The following is a 21,090-nucleotide window of genomic DNA, read 5'->3' on the forward strand; positions in this document are numbered from 1 at the left end:
ACCCCAATCTATAAATACGGTGCCGTTCAGGAAGATGATGATTTACTGCCAACTTGGACCACTTCCAGAAAAGGTATATTTGTATTTAAATGTCTGGTAATTGTTTTGCATTTATTTATTCATATGTGTACTTGAATGTAACTGTCAAAAAAGGTTTCAGCAACTATACAGCAATTTCAAAAATAATAATAATAAAAACAATATCGAAAAAAAAAACGAACTTTTTGTTTCAAAATTTTCGAAATTTGTTTTTTGCCTAAGACACTCCCTGGCACTCACTAACAAAGCTCTGAAAGTTTGACAAAGATCCATTTAGCTATCTCTGAGAAAAATGGCGACACACACACGCACACGCACACACCCTCTTGTAGTATAGATGCCAAATGCTGAAGCTTTAATAACCAACAAGAAACAACACAGAAAACAAGTTTGTCCAGGATGTGATCGACAAGGATTTTGACTTTTAACAAAGGACAACTCAAACAAGTGAATATGTTGTGATCATATGCAAGTTATTTATAACTAAAAAAAAACAAAAATAAAAAAAAAACATGTTTCAACATGGCACCAAAAATTGATCGATCACTTTACCAGGTTAACAGAAGCAATGCATATTAGTTCTATTGTAATGGATTCCGTCTCCTGAAAGAGCAACGCAAGACCACCGCAGATAAGCTCTCAAGAAACCGAGCGGCTGCTCTGCAGTGCAATGTGATGTGTACTTTTAACTGAGATGCACAGTAGTTTCAGCACGCAGGTACGGTTTTACAGGGGAAATTGATTATGCTGGAAGGTGGTTCTATGACTCAAAATGCACAGTGAATGCACTTCAAAAACTAGAACGGCACTCGGTAGAGTGCATAACTCCACCAGGATGAACAGTTTACGTTTTGGATCCCAAAACCGGATCTGAATTTGGACCTGAACCAAAATATAATCGGCATGTTCTTATCACCTAAACAACTCACCACCAAGTTTTGTCATAACTCACCCACAACTTTTTCAAATATCATGCGAGATATCGTTTTTGGCGCCATCTCTCAATGAAGAAGGCCAAATTTCTAAAATCCTCAATTTTCATCCAAATGAGCTTAAATTTGAAAAGATTTTGCATATCAGGTGATTGAATTTAACCACCAATTATTTTTGAGGTCAACATCAGCCAAAAGGTCAAAATAGAACAAAAGGTCAACAACTTCAGTGAGATTTCTAAATTCTTCAATTTTCATCCAATTGACTTGGAATTTGAAGAGTATTTGCGTATCAGGTCACTGAATTCAATGAACAAGTACTGTACTTTTAGGGTCAAATTTGTTTTTGGGATTTCACAAGTATCGTACTCTGCATTACATCTTTCTTGTTTGTTTGTTTGTCTATCTGTGAACAGTATATCTCAAAAAGTGATGGACGGATTCTTTAAGTTATGAAAAATCTACTAAAAGCAGAGTCATATTTGAGTGAAGAGAACCAAACTTTGAATGATAAAGGCTCTATTTTACTTTGAACTAAGTCTTCTTTCTTTTGAACAGTAAACCCTCAAATATCACGGGTTCTAATATCACGGGTTTAGACCAATTGTGGACAACCTATTGTGTTCCGATTTTGTTATCATGGGATTTCATTTTGACCAATCACGGATTTTGAGCTAAGAGTCATCATTTGCACCTATGCATTATGATTATGTCCCATTACAAGCCTTGTGTTGTTTCTCATGCACCACTTTTGATGGCATCCAAAAGTAAAGCAATAGACAAAGTTAGTTGTGCTAAAAGGCAGAGAAAGGTTATGACATTGGGTGAAAAGATCGAGTTGTTAGATCGGTTGGCTCGAGATGAAAGTGCGGCATCTGTAGGCTGCCATTACCGGATCAATGATTGTACGTAGAACCTCCCCCATTGTTCTCTTCCTCATTCCGAAACATTCATTTTCCTTCAAACCTTGTTCCTAAACCTTCAATTTCCAAATTCTTTTTTGAAACTCATTCAAAACTCTTATTCGAAAGCTAATGCTGCTCTTCCGATCGCAGAGTTAAGTCCTCCTCCTCACTCCCCCTTCCCCCGCTCCCATGCTCACCCTTTCCCTGCTCTCCGCTCCAACAGCATCAACGTAATCCTGAGCTAAGTCTTGTGGTTTCTATTGGCAGAGTACAGCACGAGTCACCCACATCGCTGTTTGGTAAAAATTTTTTAAAGGTAAACGTCTTCTGTTTTTGCTTAATTTACACTGTATTTATTTCGTTTACATATTTATTTAAATGTTAATATACTTAATATTCGTTTTACATGTTTATTTCAATTGTGATGTGTTTATTTCTGGCTGCCGCCCACCTTCCTCTACATTTTCTCGAAGCTCAGGAACCAACCCCCCCTTTCCCATTGGCCCTTGGTTTCCACGATCACGGTTTTAAATATCGCTGCATTTTCCAGGAACCTAATCGCCGTGATATTTGATATTTTAGTGCATTTCACAAATGCTAAATATTTCACAGCAAGGACCAGCTTTCAGACAATTATGTCTCACCTTAGCAGAGAAGCGATTGGTTGAAACTGCCGAAAGAAAGTAAAAGAGGAGAGACAAGAAAACAAATGAATGAAATGTTTCCATTCAAAATGGAAATTAAAAAAAAACACATCACAAGAAAGAATTATTTGATTCCAATTAATTTCATGAAGACAAATAAGAAAACTAATCAAGTTAAATATGTGTACGGGAGCAAGAGACCTCAACCGTGCCTGTATTGGGTAACAATCAAGTAATGGACCAAATATCTCCTTTCTGCTCCTTATTGGCATTCTTGATCGTTATTGTGGAAGAACGGACTCAAACTGGGACCTTCTTTTAAACATTGTGAAATTTCACCAAAATAAATTTAGCTGTATGGTGGATCAAAATAAAGTAGTATGTAATATTTCAACTTAAAACAACAGAACATTGTTGAGTTATGATTATGAAAGAGATGCAACTTGAGAAACATTTCGACCATCGAAAAATTTCTCACTGCTACCATTTTCTCCTCACCTACATCTTAATGATGCTCTTCTCATGTTCTCACCTTGAAACATAATCTTGGTGCGGTCCAGTGGAGCCACACATGTTTTAGCTGCAGCTCCAGCCATAGCTCCAGCCACAAGTGTTGTAAAAATATTTTGCATTCGATTCCTCATCTGCATCACAAGGATGAGTACCTTTGAGTTCAGATTTTGCAAGAGAATGGGTAAATTATTCACAGCATGTCCCAGAGTAGTCAAACCCTCAGCTCATACAATGGGGTTCATTCGCAGAGCATGATGAGTATTTTTCAAGAAAACTGGGGATGCATGGGGAAGTATCATGCAGAGCTACATCCTATGTAACAAGTGATTGTTAAACCCAAGTATGGACTAAAAATTTACATCTGCCCTGTTCATAGTTTAGTGTTTGCTTTATTTATTACTTCGGCCACCGAAGGTGGACGGAGGTTATGTATTCACCCTTGTTGTAATGTATTCACAAATACAAACGAGACCTCTTGTGGCTGGGCAGTTCCATCTTCCCGACGACTGCTCATCCCAGCATTCTTGGATTTCATCCCCAGAGGGACAACAACAGCAATCAAACCTCTAACGTCATTCAGGATACTTTTCAACAGCCAATGTCCCTGAATAACAAGAAGTTGGGTGGGGCAACAACAAAAAACATTTAAAAAATAATTCCCTGAGAAAAGCCAATGTGGGGCCAAGCATTTTTGATACAAATTTTCACATCCGTACAACATGTCCGACATTCGTTACATCCCCTCCCTTGTTCAAAATACACAAACGTTCTCTCCATTATTTAATGCCACACAGCCATACTTTGGAATTATAATGTAGGCTTAAAAGAAAACTATTTGGTCCTGCAAGATTACAGGTGACATAGAAGCAAAAGCATCACCCATCTGCCATTTGCTATGTTTTTCCCATATTCTGATATTGTGAGTTGTGTAAAAGTCTGGATTTCTCCAGCCCTTTTTCACCCGTGACCTGCTGAATCAAATGCTGTTATGCATGGTAAGAAATTGATGACATTGGAGTTTCTCATGGGGTTTCACATACTTGTATGGCCTGAAGAAGAGATATTTTTGGTGGCTTGGGGTGAATTGCAGATATTGTAAAGTTGTGGTGATAGATCATCCAAAAGAAGAAAAAAAAATTCAATGCATATAAAAAGACATCAAAAAACATCAGAATGGCTTTGTACTCGTGCAGCAAGTTGGCAATAGATTTATGAAACATTTCAATCGCGAAAAATTATTCTCAAAGCTTCCTCGAAATAAAAATTAGCAATAGCATACTGTAAAAATATTGTTGCTCGATAGTATCCGAGACTCATAGAAAAGCTTGTAAATTTCCAATACCTGTACTTCTAAATAATTACAAATAAATCTGATGGACACGTCAATTGAAGGTTGACGAAGGAATGCCTTTTGTTTCACCTTGCTCCATTAAAGGATTACTGCCAGAAGCATCAGCTTAACTTTGGCATACCCGTCAATCTCCAGTTGAAAGAATAAAACATTCTTAAAGGGAAACACAAAGGCAATTCCCCCCCCCCCCGCCCCAAAAAAACCATTGAGAATCATTAATCATGGCCTAACTTGAAAGGAAAAAAAAAGAAAATTTGAATTTCTTTTGTTAATGACAAAGTGTCGAAAAAGGCCAAGAATGGCAATTTCTGATTTCACAAGTGATGTCACACATTGAACTCACCTTGATTCAAACAGCAGCTTTACAAAGAGAAATGGTGCACATCGTTCTCGGATTCCGATCCCGATTCCACCATCATTAGCATCTCCGAAGGTTCTCAGAATGTTGAAACTGATCAGTGGGATTTTGAAGAAACTACTGGAGACAAAATTAGTAATGGAAACGCTTTTGGGGGAAATTGTAGAGTCGTATGATTTTGAGCCTTGTGCGAGCAATTCAGAGGAAGAAGGCGGAAGTAAAGATGGAGGTGTTAAATCGATCAAAGCGCTGGTTGCATGTTAACTACAGCTCGGTAGGTTTTGCTTTTCGTTCAATTGTGGGTTAATAAGTGAGAAATTTTGTATTAATTGAGCAGAAATACCCATCATCACCAAGCACAGTCAGATACCATGGACAAAATGGGCAACGAATGCTTTGTCCCACTGTCGCAGGCTGACCATGTGCCTTGTATGTCAAGGGATTGTCCCGTTTTATACTTTTCATGGATGCCATTTGTGTCCGTGCCGTGTCTGTGAGATGTCAATGTCCTGCCCCAGTGGAGAGGGGGGGTGGTGCTTTCGTGAAGAGGGGTTGTGGGGTGCTGGTGTGTATTGTTGGTGTACTGGTTAGTGGGGATTGTGGAGGGGGAGGCGGAGGATCCTGAAACTTTTAGCGTACTCAGTCAAATCCTCTGGGAGGAGTAGATGATGATACATACATACTTTCTCTCCACTATAAATAGATGGTGGTTGATTTGATTTGTAAAAATTATAGTAAGGACGAGCAGAAATTAGTACCGAGCAGAGTACCTGCTCGGTATTAGACTAGCAGAGTACCTGCCCAATGGGTGATCTTGTTCCAAGAATGCAACACGTTCGTTTAACGCATACCTTTGTTTGGGCAGTGTAGTGTATAGGCAACTGACAGCTCTGTATCGGAAAAATAAATAACCCGGGTTACATGCATGAAGGATAAACATACGTACTGCTTATAATTCAAAACACCTCACAGCACCGTTAAATGTGGGGACAGGAATACTGCTATGAAAATGGTGGAGACTTGTAATACCCCCCTCACCTGGAGGCAGTACTACACGATACACATTTACATAGAGAATTTGCATCCCCCCCCCCCCAAGACCACTGGCAAAGATAAAAACACCTATACATTAACTGGGGTGATGCTGATCCTCTGTAGCAAGTCTGGATGTCATTGAGCCAGAATTGTAGGAGGAGTCTCGTGACAAACAAACACACAAACACCGGTCCGTGAATTATAGTGAGGATAAAAGATAATTATTTTCTGGTGCTCTTGTGGTAACTGCCGGGCAATGACAACAGGTGTTTGATTCACCGCTTAAATTGTCCGTGTACATGTGCTGGTAGCTGGGTAGAGTTAGTGTTACAGTTTTGAGCGACGGCTGTTTCTTCCGCTAAATCGTGGGTATGGCATTCTCTCAATCGTAGTGGATAACCACATGATATAGCCATCTCCGTTGTTTCATAACAGTGCTCTGTAAAATGCTCCGAGCACAAAAGCGAACATTTGTAGGCCCGATTCACACTCGTGTATTTCGGACAAACCTCGTCCAATTTCTGGCAAACTTAGGATCTCTCGGCCATTGATGTAGCACGATCTTCACCAACCATCTCGGTTTGTATAACTACAACCACCAAGGATGCATTGACTCGGCGTATTTGTGGAAAATGGAAAATTATTTGCCGTTTTCGTGAAATTGTTCCGCGATGTAACACGTACACAGTCTGGATCTGGTGGTCTCCTTCCGTGTGTGATGTCATGGCTAATCTGAAGAAGATTGACCTTTAGTCGCAAAATCACCTACTGTACTTTGTAATTCAGAAACCAGATGAAGACACATCATATCCACATTGTAGGGCATCAAGGGATAGATGAGCATCGAGGTGGTCTGAACGTTTGGGCTCCCCTTTAAGTGGTTAGTAGATTGTGTTTTGATGAGTGTTCCACATGGTTCACTGTGGTAAGAAGAATGAAGTTCACTTTTGTTTGGAAATCGACTGAAAATGGCAAAAGGCAACATTCGCATTCAATTCCCACTTAAGTGAATTCTGTGGCCTTCAATGAACAGTGTATTTGAGGTGGGAAGGTTGCATTTGTGGAGTCAAATGGAGGGGTTTGTGGGTGGGGGGGGGTGGATCATTCCATTTTCCAGCAGGAATTAAATACATGTGCAGTGAAACAATTAGGAACATAGGTGAGCAATTCATGGCGTACTTGGTGTTGAGGAGAAAATGCTAGGGCAGAGTGGAGGGTGTATGAACACATACAGAGACATGCTTATTTTTAAATTGGGGTTTTTTATTTTTATCTTTAAACTTGTCAGGTGCGCCGCATGTTTGTTGGCTTGTGTGAAAGAAAATATCCTCCAATGGCTTTTCCTTGAGGCAACTCCATTCTTATCAAATTTATTTCTAGCTTGTATTTTGAGATCTCTGTGAGAAGTGTTTGACAGGAAAAAAAATCTCAGAGCATACACTGAAGAATGTGTTCACAACAGGTTCCATTCATGTCAGTGCATAAAGCCATTCTTTTAACACGAAGGGCACTCGGTAGAGCGCACAGCTCCACCACGCAATGCCCGATCCACGAGAACATATCGGGCCCAATACATTTTTGATATATCATGCTATACAGTATTATGTCGTTTTTAACCCTATCTCTCAATGGTGAAGAATCACTTTGAAAATTAAATAAATCCAATCAGCTCATCCTTGTCACACACTTAACCTGTCCACAAAATTTCATCCGGATTCGTCGACAACTTTTTGAGATATCCTGCACACAGACAAACAGACAGAAAGGGGTGAAAATATAACCTCCTTCACCTTAGGTGGCAGAGGTAAAGATGCCGAATCATATAGTTAACTTGATAGCTTAATCTTGGTTGTTTGAAATAGGTGGGTGGAACGTTTATGGGGGGGGGGGGGGGCAAATGTACTTGTAAAAGAGTCAATCTAACATTTTAATGACTCTCTAACTGCTGCATTTCACATATTACCACGTTGTTTGTTTGGTTCACGAAGTCGCTTATGAGAATAAAGTCGTTTACAAGCAGACTCGGAGGTGTAATGATAAGATTGTCCGCTCCAAGTCTGGGAGGTCAGGGTTCAAACCCCGGCCGAGTCGTACCAAAGACTTTAGAAAATGGTATGTGCTGCTTCTTTGCTTAGGCGTCAGCATTTAAAAGGATAAGAGCACAGACAATCCCCATAGGTTGCCATCCATGTTATGGGGAGAAGGAAATTCCTTCTAAGGAAATGCCCCACTGAGTGTAGTGAGAAATGCAACACCATTGTTGTCACGTCGCTGCTACCCAGAGTACCACAGGAAGTACCCAGAGTACCCAAGCTCAGTGGTTCTGTTTGTCTCGTCGAACAGTCCTGTGTTGCATCTCATGTATTCGGCTGTGTATCTGCGTGTGGCAGCTCCACGATGAGCCAAATCTGTCTCAATACAAAGCTGCGACATTTGGCCATGTTTCACTTTGCTCAGAAAATACAGTACCTCCTTAGTTTGGCAGTTTGCACTTAAGCACTGCTTATGTGCAAACAGCTAGGACTCCTTTTACATAGCATATTAACAGGTGCTGATTGATAAGCAGGAATGGAACTTCCAGGATTGTTGGAGAAATCAGAAGTAAAAATCTGCTTTGCTTGAAAACATGGCAAGTGATCCAGTGCAGGATTGGTGTTTTATATTGTTGTAATTAAATTGTAAAAAAAAATAACTTTGTCAACTCCAACCTGTGGCACACACTCAACACTGATAAAGTTAATTGTACAATTGTATATTTGTTGTTTTTATCGATCTCGATCCAGAATAGTGAATCATGCTCAACCAAGAATGAATATATCATTCTGATCAGATGCCTTCCAAAAAATAAAAAATAAAAAGACGACGTTTTCTTGATATTTGGTTATGGATAAAGGATAAATTGTATCACATTTATTTACCATTTCAACATTTTTTATTGAAGTGTCAGGTGACATGATTACTGTACAGTTTCATAATCTTCACCAACCCTATTTTTAGGTTTGCACCAAGGTATAGGGTTACGAATGGTATATCTAACCCTCATTCTAAATTTGTTTCTATCTCTTCAGGAGGTGCGTCTGATGTACAAACGATGAATGTGGTCAACATTGGTTAGCTATTTATCGGTATACCATCTTGATGAGGCCAAATAAGCCTGAAATCTGGATCGGTGGTTCCGTTTGAGGTTTAACTGATGATGACCATATAATCTTTGTCTGTTTGACAGAGTCACCAGGCCGAAGCCTCTGTGTTGGAGGCGACACTTTGTTGTGGATTATGTCCAATGGAGATCGGTGAAGTTCTCATCAGACTCCACATGTTTCGATAACCATATACTGTGTGTATATATATACATACATATATATATATATATATATACATACATACATATATATACATATATATACATACATATATATATATATATATATACACATACACATAAATATACATATATACATACATATATATATACATACATATATATATATATACACATACACATACATATATATATATATATATATATATATATATATATATATATATATATTGTTACGGGCCGGGTGTCGGCCGCCAACCGACTGCTATGACGGAGCCGCAAGTCGAGTCGGCCCGACCGATCGCCTGGAATATCGATCGCCGCCTGGATAAGTCCGAGTCGAAGGGTCCTTGTACAAGAACCGAAATACGCCAATGGGCAGAGCACGTGGGGTAGGGTCGATTGCCAATCTTTAATGTACCAAAATACCCATGTGATCCAACTACCGGGGTATTCCACCCTCGACAGAACTCGTACGGAACAAACCGCTGAGGCGAGCCTGTCCCGTGCGCGATTCCGAGTGGCTTAATCCAAATGTCCAAATGTCGGTCCAAATGTCCCCCCTTTTACGGCAAACCAACGGCTTTCTAACTTCCAACACACGAAATGCTCAGTCAATGAAAGAATCGACGCGACAAGCTGAAAACATTTAACAATTGGGGTATTTATTAATAATCATGGGGAACTAGGGAAGCACGTAAGAGCAGAACCATTCTGACTATACGAAATGCAATACAAAGATTTACAGCACACAAACCACTTAACAATTTCCTACTTATTAGACGGGCCCACGGACACACGTTTGCGCGCGCGCGCACACACACACACACACACACACACACACACACACACACACACACACACACACACACACACACACACACACACACACACACACACACACACACACACACATACACACACACACACACACACACACACACGAAATGGTGGCCGAGGCCTTTAATTACGAGCTCCAGCTCAGAGGACAGGTGAGCTGAAACCCAGAACCTATCTCCAACCTCTCCACCTCGTGTGGTCTTCAAGTTGTTTGGACCCGGGCTCCAGCGAGAGTGAGCTGGATCCAATCGCCGTGAGCCGCGATCCTTCCCGACCTCCCCCGCTTCTCAACACGTGCCAGTGAGACGAGTCGCCGATCCTTCCCGTCGATGAGTCGCTTCCCCGGGGAACCACCTCCAAGAAGAGGCCGACAAGTCGCACCAAGCCGGGAACCACACGGAGAACAAAGAGCTCCACGAACCAAGAAGAAGAAGAAGAAGAAGAAGCCACCATTCGCAGCTCGAGCCGAGCAACCGGCTCAACATTCTTCCAAAACAAAGCAGCTCTCCAAAAAGCTTAACCTCCAAAAAAGCTTAACTCTCCAAAAAGCTTAACCGAGCCAAGCAGGACCTGAAGCTCTGCTGAACAACTCCTCTGCAGAAGCAAAAAGCTTCCAAAAGCCTAAACCCTAACCCAAGCCAAACAGGACCCGAAGGTCAGCTGAACGACGCAGCCCCACTCCGAACGAACCTGAACAAAGAAAAAGGATCTCCTCTTTATCCTTCTCTGCCCCCTCCCCCGCGCCCGGCGTGATTCATGCCCTCATGATCCATCCCCCGCTCAATCACAGGTGGGAGGGAGTTGTTGACGTCATGAATCACGGGACGGAAGGGCTCTTCTTCCTCTTCACAGAAGAGGGGAAGGGACGTCTCCATTGTTCGTGATCGCTAACTATTAAATTGATCGGCAGCGCATCTAATCGATTTCTAAACATTTAAACAATGGAAGGTGAGCTATCTCGGGAACAAGCACTTATCGACATAGCTGACTAAAGGAACCTGCATGTTGTGTGCAATCGAATTCCCAAATTCAGAATAATATATATATATATATATATATATATATATATATATATATATATATATATATATATATATATATATATATATATATATATATATATATATATATCCCTGTGTCGTAAGAGGCGACCAGGGTTGCGTCAGGAAGGGCATCCGGCGTAAAACATGTGCCAAATCACTCTGCGGATCATACGGATGATCCGCTGTGGCGACCCCTAACGGGAGCAGCCGAAAGAAGAAGAAGAAGATATATATATATATATATATATATATATATATATATATATATATATATATATATATATATATATATATATATATATATATATATATATATATATATATATATACTCTCGCGGTCTGAAGTTTGAGAACACCCGCATTTTCCAGTTTTTCCTGAAATTTAACCAGTTTAATATTTCAATGTATTCTGAAATTAAAGCATGGAACAAATAAACAATTGAAGACAAAAATAAATCATGGAATTGTTTTGTTGAACAAAATTTAATCTAAATTTTTGACTCATCAAAGTCGCCACTTTTTTCAGATATAACAGCCGACCATACTCGTAGCATTCTTTCTGCAATGGAAATCAAATATTGTTCAGAAAGTTCTTCCCAACACTGCTGCAGGAGTTCCCACAAAATGTGTTCCACTTGTTGGGTACTTTGCTTTCACCCTTCTGTCCAGTTCATCCCAAACCAGCTCGATGGGGTTTAAGTCTGGAGACTGTGCTGGCCATTCCATGATTTGAAGCCTCCCATCTTGTTCTTTTCTTTAAAGGTAGTTCTGACATAGCCTGGAGGTATGTCTTGAGCCATTATCTTGCTGTAGGATGAACCCCTGACCAACTAGGCAGAGACCAGAGGGTATTGCATGGCGCTGCAAAATGCTGCGGTAGACCTTTTGGTTCAAGGTGCCATCACTCTGTGAAAGTCACTGACTCTGGATCCAGCAAAAGTGCCCCAGATAATCACGCTTTCTCCTCCATGTTTGACAGTTGGTGTCACACACTGAGGAACCATCCTTTCGCCTACTCGACGGCGTACAAAACCCTGCGTGATGAACCGAAGATTTCAAATTTTGATTCATCGGTCCATAAGACCTTCTTCCAGTTTTCAGTAGTCCACTGGCGGTGCTTCATGGCCCAGACAAGCCTCTTTTTCTTATTTTGCCATCTTAGCAGTGGCTTTCTTACTGCCACTCGACCTGTCAAACCTGTAGCTCAAAGTCTTCTCTTCACAGTTGAAACTGAGACTTCCTTACTTTGACCAGTGTTAAGCTGTGCTTGAAGCTGCTGTCATGTGAGCCGCTGATCACGCAAGCTGTTGACTCTCAGAAACTTGTATTCTGATTGTATTGTGGCTTTCGGTCTGCCAGACCTCTTCCTGTCAGAGTTTCCTCCAGTTTCCAAGTGCCTTTTGATGGTGTAGGAAACTGTACTCACTGACACCTTGGCTTACTTTGCAATTTCTCTAAAGGAAAGACCTACACTTTTAAGGGTTACAAGTTTGGAGACGGCAATGGTTCACAAGCGGTATTTGATGATGTCGATCGTTTCAGAAGTCAAGGATGAGGCAATGTGATAATTTTTGACCAAGTTATAAAAATGATCAACATGATGTGGTACGGGTGACAGGTTATTAGCTGCAAAATGTCGAAAACCCGGTTTCGTTCAACAACTTTCAAAATTTGACCTTTGCATAACCTTTAAAAGTCACAAAACAATGTTGTGGACATTAAAATAAGGAAACAGGATACGTGCTACAGCTTATTGGAGTAAGTTCGTCGGAGGTCGAAAACCTGGTTTGATTCCCACAACTTTGAAAATTTGACCTTTGTGAACTTTAAAGGTCAAAGGTCAAGGATTATGACCTTTGGTGCAAAACTTCTTCTGGAACATTCCAGGAACAAAACAACGTCAAATAGGCTATATGGCATTTCACACTCCTAGGATTTAATTATCCATGCTTTGGTGAAATCAGCGTAAAAACAAACTTGAAGGGGTCGCCACGGGCAAGGTGTTCGAGATAGAGCAAAATGGTTTCATGACTTTAGATGGGGAATGACCTCAAGATTATGCATAAAAAATAGTCATCCTAGCTCTCAAAATTTGGGCGGTCGTATGATTTTTATGTCAAAATTCGCAATTTTCTAAGTTCGGGACCTTGTGACGAAAATTAAAAATCGAGCTCCGTGGGGCTATGCAAGTGCCATTGGGCTAACCAAATACCGAAACCCATGCCAGATTCGACAAACCCCCTTGGAGAAGATGGATTTTTATGTTAAAATTCGCAAATCTCTCAGTTCGTGACCTTGGGACGAAAATGAAAAATCGAGCTCCGTGGTGGCTATGCAGGTGCCATTGGGCTAACCAAATACCGAAACCCTGCCAGATTCGACAAACCCCCTCGGAGAAGATGCAAATTGAAATTGGCTACCCCCTAAAAACACATTTTTTGGGCGTGGCTCCGCCCATAATGGGCGTACCACGTCCATTCTCAGCAAAACACAACTCGATCATGATATAAACCTCCCACCAAAATTTTATCAGGATCGGATCAAAACCCACGGAGCTATGCTCAGGACAGACAGACAGACACACACCAATAACGAATATAGTGGTTACTTACTGACTCATGAACTTCCTGACTCGTGAACCAAAAATGGTCTGTCTGTCTTCCTTTGTTAATTGTCTTTTTATCACCCTTATGGTGGCAATATACTACTTCCTGCAGTGCAATATTGTCCAAATAATGCTTCAGAGGGTGTAGCAACACAGTCTGTTCGAACACTGCTTTTATACAAACAGAGGGTTTGTAACTCATCAACAAAAGTTGGGACACCTGTAGGAATTGTTTGCATCAACTTTCAAGGCTTAATTTACTTCCATTGTTGCAGAACAGCTGCAGTTGCTAACCCATTACTTGTTCCCTGAAAAGGGCCTTTTTTAACAACTCTGAAATATATATTATTTTTCAGTTTTTGGTAACATAAACTTTTTTGTTTAACCTCTGGCAGTTTACCACTTAGCTTTGTACCATTTCAGGTTATTCACTGGACTTGAACTGCTTAAATTTCAGTAAAAAATGAAAAATGCGGGTGTTCTTAAACTTTTGGCCGGCAGAATATGCTTTTATATATATATATATATATATATATATATATATATATATGTATGTATATATATATATATATTTTTTTTTTTATATATATATATATATATATACATACATACATATATACATACATATATACATACATATACATATATATATTTTTTTTTTTATCAAAAGATGTGGTGTGATGAGCACTTCGCCGATCTCAATTGGACATAGTCCACACCAAAGTGTCACCTCCAAAACAGAGGCTTCGGCCTAGTGAATGTCAAACAGCCAAATATTATATTGTCATCATCAGTTAAACCTCAAACAGAACCACCGATCCAGATTTCAGGCTTATTTGGCCTCATCAGGATGGTATACCGATAAATATCTTACCAATGCTAACCACATTCGTCCTTTGTACATCAGACACACCTCCTGATTGTTATGGTGAGCATCACCACGGATTACGTTTCACACGGTAAAACCGCATAATCCTGTTTTATGCTGTTTGGTCGGGGAACGGGGAGGTGGATAATTCACATATGTGAACGGGGAGGTAAACAAGCAAAACATGAGGTACTGGTCACAAGACAATCTGCTCTGGATCTCACTTCCCAAATAACAAGGAGCGGTGAAGGTCTCATGAGGGACAACACATTGAACATGTCATGCAATGTCATTGAACATATCATGGATTGTAATGTCAATAAACTATTTATAATGTATATTCGCCGATATTTCCACACTTTATGGCCACCCTGAAGTTTGACGATTTTCTAACAGAGGGCCTTGTGTTTAAGTTCAACTTGCCAGGACAAAGAGTCAAACTTAAACCTCATTCGACAATTTCAGTGTCCAATTTGCTTTCAATTCCATTAACAATATACAGTACCTTCAGAAAGAACAATATATAACATCATACAGCGCCTTCACATCCCTCGACTTTCATCACATTTTGTTGTTACAGCCCGATTTTAAAAAGGATTGAATTAAAAAATTTTGTCACTGATCTACACAAAATACCCCATAATGACAAGGTGAAAACATGTTTTTAGAAATTTTTACAAATTCATTAAAAATGAAAAGCTGAAATATCTTGCATCAACAAGTATTCAACTTCTTTGCTATGACACTAAATTGAGCTCAGGTGCATCCAATTTCCTCTGATCATCCTTGAGATGTCTCTACAACTTGATTGGAGTCCACCTGTGATCAATTCAATTGATTGGACATGATTGAGAAAGAAACAAACATTTCTATAAAGTCGCACAGTAGACAGTACATGTCAGAGCAGAAACAAGGAACTGTTCGTAGAACTCCGAGATAGAATTATGAAGAAGCATAGATCTGGGAAGGGTAAAACAATTTCTAGAGTGTTGAACGTTCACAAGAGCACAGTGAGCTCCATCATTAGGAAATAGAAAGAATATGAAACTACCCAGACTCTTCCTGGAGCTGTCCTTCTGACCAACTGGACAAGAAGGACATTGGTCAGGAAGGTAACCAAGAATCCAATGACCCCTCTGACAGAACGACAGAGTTCCTTGGCCGAGATGGGAGAACCTGTCAGAGGCCAACATTCTCTGCACCACTTCACAAATCCAGGCATTATGGGAGAGTGGTGAGATGGAAGCCACTCCTGAGAAAGGGCAAATGACAGTATGCCTGGAGTTTGAAAAAAAGTCACGTGAAAGACTGAGAGCATGAGGCAAAAGAACCTGTGGTCTGATGAGACGAAAATTGAACTCTTTGGCCTGAATGCAAAGCGCTACGTCTGGCGGAAATCGAGCACAGCTAATCACCCAATTAACACCATCCCTACCGTGAAGCATGGTGGTGACAGTATCATGCTATGAGGATACATTTAAGCAGCAGGTTCTGGGAGACGTGCAAGGAGAGAGGGAACAATGAATGGAGTCAAATTCAGGCAAATTCTTGAGGAGAACCTGCTTCAGAATGAAAAAGACCTTTGACTGCAGCAACGATTTACATTCTAACAGGACAATGAAACCAAACATACAGCCAAACCAACACTGGAATGGCTTCAGAGCAAGAACGTGAAAGTCCTTGAGTGGCCCAGCCAAAGCCCAGACTTTAATCCCCTTGAGAATCTGTGGAAAGACTTGAAGATTGGTATTCACCGACACTTTCCATCCAACTTGACAGAGCTTGAGCAAATTTGCAAGGAGGAATGGGAGAAAATCCCCAAATCCAGATGTGCAAAGCTGATACAGACATTCCCAAGAAGAATCGAAGCTGCAAGCGCTGCCAAAGGTGCTTCAACAAAGTATTGACTCAGGGGGTTGAATACTTAATGATGCAAGATATTTCAGCTTTCATTTTTAATTAATAAGTAAAAATTTCTCAAAACATGTTTTCACTTTATCATGTTGTGATTTGTGTAGATTGGTGACAATTTTTTTTTTTAATCCATTTTAAGTTCAGGCGTTAACAACAAAATGTGACAAAAGTCGAGGGGTGTGAACACTTTCTGAAGGAACAGTATGTTCTAGAAAGGCAATGCTATGATTGTACGAGTAGGTGTGCCCTTTTGACAATTTGAAATGCACAGGACGGGTTGTGTGAGAAAAAGCAATGAAAAAGCATTGTGGTTTTGGTCGTCTCATTGTTCTGCCTCTTCACATGCGTCTTACAAACCAATCTTCAAAGGAAGAACAAACTCCCATGTGGAAAAGCAACAAACTAATTCGGGTACAATTCAAGAAAAAGGACATGAGGTCGATCATCGAAGCAATCTCAAAACGTTTGAGGGATTGCACACCAGAGAGCCATGTGATTCATGAATGGGAACAGCTGTTGTGAAGTGGGCACGAAGTCAATGGTCATGGACCCGGTATCAGCACCCAATTGCAACACGCTGTGATGGTGACACAGCAGCCACATTTTGGCACCTGAGCTGTCGCCAAATCACAAACAATGTACAAAGCCAATGCATAAGTACGTCCCATTTTGTCTGAGACTGAGCAGGCAGGGACACGGTTGGGAAGCGTGGCTCTAACTACAAGCTCACACCATGTCCTTGACATGACATTTTGTCTGTAAATCCATGTTTCTGGCTTCACTTCATGTCACCACTTGAAACCATTTGACTTCCCACCAGGAGTTTCAGCATACAGCTGCTGACTGCATCATTTTTTAAACATGGCTGTGTCCTCATGCCGAGTGTCTGAACTTTCTGAAATTGACCAAAGTACATATTTTCACAGAGAAGGTGGCAGTAAGGTTTCAAAATAAACAAAAAGGTGCACCTGTATCTTAATATTGATGGAGAGGAGGTCATGGAAATTGGAGGAAAAAAAAAACAACAACCTCAAATGAAGATCATTTCCTTCCAAATTGATCAATTGTAACTGTGTGAAATGCACAGAAGCGAGTGAAGATCAGTACGAAGCATAAATTGCGAAAGGTCTTTGGATGCATCAAGATGGGTACGGTTTGTGAGATAAAGGAGAGGGTGATGGCATCCCACACAAGGTTAGCTATATCTGTGATAGCACATTGCATTCTGGTGATTATGTAATACAGAAAAGGACAAACTGTAATGCAGGAGAGGAACAGATCAGCATTGAATGGCTTGGATGAGATTACAACTGACATGAAAAATTACAAGGGAAAAGTTCAAAATACAGGGCTTTCCACTTGAGAGATGTGTGGAACAGGTGTGTTATTTATCGGTTCACCTGTATGGGATTGTCTTATTCATCAACATTTTTTGTTCTGTTGTACTTTATGTGAAGTAAAGGGTGAAATCATACCTGTGCTGTGCAGTTCAAGCAAGACACAGCAGAATGACTAAGGAATGCACACAATGAAGCTCAGATCAATCTCTCAGTTTTTGTCCTCTTAACAAGTGCTGGAAGCAGCACCCTGTACAGGTGTTCCAAAACCTTGTGAAATCAGGCTCAGCCAAACCGGTGCAGGGCCGCTTTGTCCACATCTGCGCAAGTTGTTGCACAAGGTTCCCGTGTTTCGACAAACGCTGCGCAGTCTTTTTGGGGCAAAAGCAACAATTTTTCGACCAAATTTACCGCCTCGTTGCAACAATGAATGAAATAGCAACAGAAAGGATTTTAACAATCATTATGAACAGATGTGTGCGTCATAAAATACATCGCAACAAATTGCTCGATACAAAATACTGGGAATCTATGTAAGTTGTAGCAAATGATTAACATTTGCTGTTCGGTGTCCTGAACCGACGGACAGGGAGAGAGGAGAACGCGCCGACGGACAGGGACCCGATAAGCACCAAAACTAACTTGCATCTGCAAACAACGTCTTGAGGAACAAGTCGTTACCAATCAGCGTTTCCTCCTTAAACTCGTCAAACTGCACCAACCTCCACCAACGCGAGACAAGGTCGAGCAGCCTGCACTCCACATTCCTGGACGTGATCACACCATGCGCACCACAGGCGTTCGTACTGCGCCCCCTCTGTTACAGTTCCTCTCATGAATCGCATCCGAGGGATCGTTAAAGAGTATGGAGCTCACTGCGTAAAAACGAGGTAAAAGGGCACAGAGCTTACCATGCAACAACGACATGAAAGGGCACATAGCGGCCCGCGTAATAACGAGGTTATTATTTTGTGTGCAGCCTGTGGCTGCTCGTTGCATCATTGTTGGGAGCGTGGCTGTGCTGCTGATGCAGTGCCCCCTTTTCCAGTAAGCTGACACTCATTTTGCCGACCTCAGAAGATTAGCAGGCTGAGTCAACCCACCTGATGTCACTTTACGGCACGACAATGACTCAAGACCCTAAAATCTTAAACCAGCCGCCTTAACCGTTAAGCCAACAACAGGCTAAATAACGAGGTGAAAGGGTACAGAGGTTACCCTGCAATAACGAGGTAATTTAAGGGCACAGAGCTTACTGTGTAGTAACGAGATGATTAAAGGGCGCAAAGCTTACTGTGTAATCACAAAGTAAAAGGGCACAGAGATTCCCGTGTCATAACGAGGTAATTAAAGGTTACAGCGGTTACTGTGTAGCAATGAGGTAAAAGGGCACATAGTTCCTGTGTAATGATGTAAAAAGGCACGAAGCTCACTGTGTACTGACTCGGTAATTAAAGGGTACAGAGCTTAATGTGTAGTAACAGGGTAATTAAAGTGTACAGAGGTTACCATGTATATAATAAGGTAATTAAAGGGGACAGAGATTATCATGTATATAATAAGGTAATTAAAGGGGACAGAGGTTACCATGTATATAATAAGGTAATTAAAGGTGACAGAGGTTATCATGTATATAATAAGGTAATTAAAGGGGACAGAGGTTATCATGTATATAATAAGGTAATTAAAGGTGACAGAGGTTATCGTGTATATAATAAGGTAATTAAAGGGGACAGAGGTTACCATGTATATAATAAGGTAATTAAAGGGGACAGAGGTTACCATGTATATAATAAGGTAATTAAAGGGGACAGAGGTTACCATGTATATAATAAGGTAATTAAAGGTGACAGAGGTTATCATGTATATAATAAGGTAATTAAAGGGGACAGAGGTTATCATGTATATAATAAGGTAATTAAAGGTGACAGAGGTTATCGTGTATATAATAAGGTAATTAAAGGGGACAGAGGTTATCATGTATATAATAAGGTAATTAAAGGGGACAGAGGTTATCATGTATACAATAAGGTAATTAAAGGGGACAGAGGTTATCATGTATATAATAAGATAATTAAAGGGGACAGAGGTTACAATGTATATAATAAGGTAAAGGGGACAGAGGTTACCATGTATATAATAAGGTAAAGGGGACAGAGGTTACCATGTGTATAATAAGGTAATTAAAGGGGACAGAGGTTACCATGTATATAATAAGGTAATTAAAGGTGACAGAGGTTATCATGTATATAATAAGGTAAAGGGGACAGAGGTTACCATGTATATAATAAGGTAATTAAAGGGGACAGAGGTTACCATGTATATAATAAGGTAATTAAAGGTGACAGAGGTTATCATGTATATAATAAGGTAATTAAAGGGGACAGGAGGTTATCATGTATATAATAAGGTAATTAAAGGGGACAGAGGTTATCATGTATACAATAAGGTAATTAAAGGGGACAGAGGTTATCATGTATATAATAAGGTAATTAAAGGGGACAGAGGTTACAAATATATAATAAGGTAATTAAAGTGTACAGAGGTTACCATGTATATAATAAGGTAAAGGGGACAGAGGTTACCATGTGTATAATAAGGTAATTAAAGGAGACAGAGGTTATCATGTATATAATGAGGTAAAGTGTACAGAGGTTATCATGTATATAATAAGGTAATAAAAGGGGACAGAGGTTATCATGTAATAACGAGGTAATTAAAGGTTACATCAGTGGCTGTGTAGTAACGAGGTAAAAGGGTACACAGCAGACCATGTAACCAATGGAGGTAAAGGTTTACACAGCAGACCGTGTAATAATGGGGTAAAAGGGGACACAGCAGACCGTGTAATAATGGGGTAAAAAGGTACACAGCAGACCGTGTCACTAATGAGGTAAAAGGGACACAGCAGACTGTGTCACTAATGAAGTAAAAGGGTACACAGCAGACCGTGTCACTAATGAGGTAAAAGGGTACACAGCAGACCATGTAACTAATGAGGTGAAAGGATATATAGCAGACCGTGTCACTGAGGTAAAAGGATATACAGCAGACCGTGTCACTAATGAGGTAAAAGGGTACACAGCAGACCATGTAACTAATGAGGTGAAAGGATAAACGGTAGACCGTGTCACTAATGAGATGAAAGGATATACAGCAGATCATGTAACTAATGAGGTAAAAGGGTACACAGCAGACCGTGTCACTAATGAGGTAAAAGGGTACACAGCAGACCATGTAACTAATGAAGTGAAAGATATACAGCAGACCATGTCACTAATGAGGTAAAAGGATACACAGCAGACCATGTAACTAATGAGGTGAAAGGATATACAGCAGACCGTGTCACTAATGAGGTAAAAGGGTACACAGCAGACCATGTAA

At 40.4% G+C, this 21,090-nt stretch overlaps 1 protein-coding gene across 12 annotated transcripts in view; it reads right to left on the reverse strand.

Annotated features, from left to right (window-relative positions):
- Nucleotides 1-21,090, reverse strand: part of LOC147015065 (mitochondrial coenzyme A transporter SLC25A42-like) — a 72,592-nt gene that overhangs the window by 39,120 nt on the left and 12,382 nt on the right. For 5 of the 12 annotated variants that reach the window (XM_085849452.1, XM_085849455.1, XM_085849453.1 and 2 more), the window contains exons 2-4: nt 3,506-3,637; nt 3,053-3,164; nt 2,521-2,546 (exon numbers count right to left, since the gene is read on the reverse strand). In XM_085849452.1, coding sequence (XP_085705578.1) covers nt 2,521-2,546; nt 3,053-3,164; nt 3,506-3,568 — 201 coding nt within the window. In that variant the 5' untranslated portion in view covers nt 3,569-3,637. Of the gene's footprint in view, nt 1-2,520; nt 2,547-3,052; nt 3,165-3,505; nt 3,638-4,727; nt 9,011-17,844; nt 18,068-18,348; nt 18,582-21,090 lie in introns of those variants that run through there. The other 7 variants (XM_085849449.1, XM_085849448.1, XM_085849447.1 and 4 more) reach the window with 5 other exon arrangements.

The sequence above is a fragment of the Eptatretus burgeri genome, chromosome 12, assembly GCF_056783735.1.
Source record: "Eptatretus burgeri isolate ZD-2024b chromosome 12, Ebu_testis_v1, whole genome shotgun sequence".
In the NCBI taxonomy this organism is placed as follows: domain Eukaryota; kingdom Metazoa; phylum Chordata; class Myxini; order Myxiniformes; family Myxinidae; genus Eptatretus; species Eptatretus burgeri.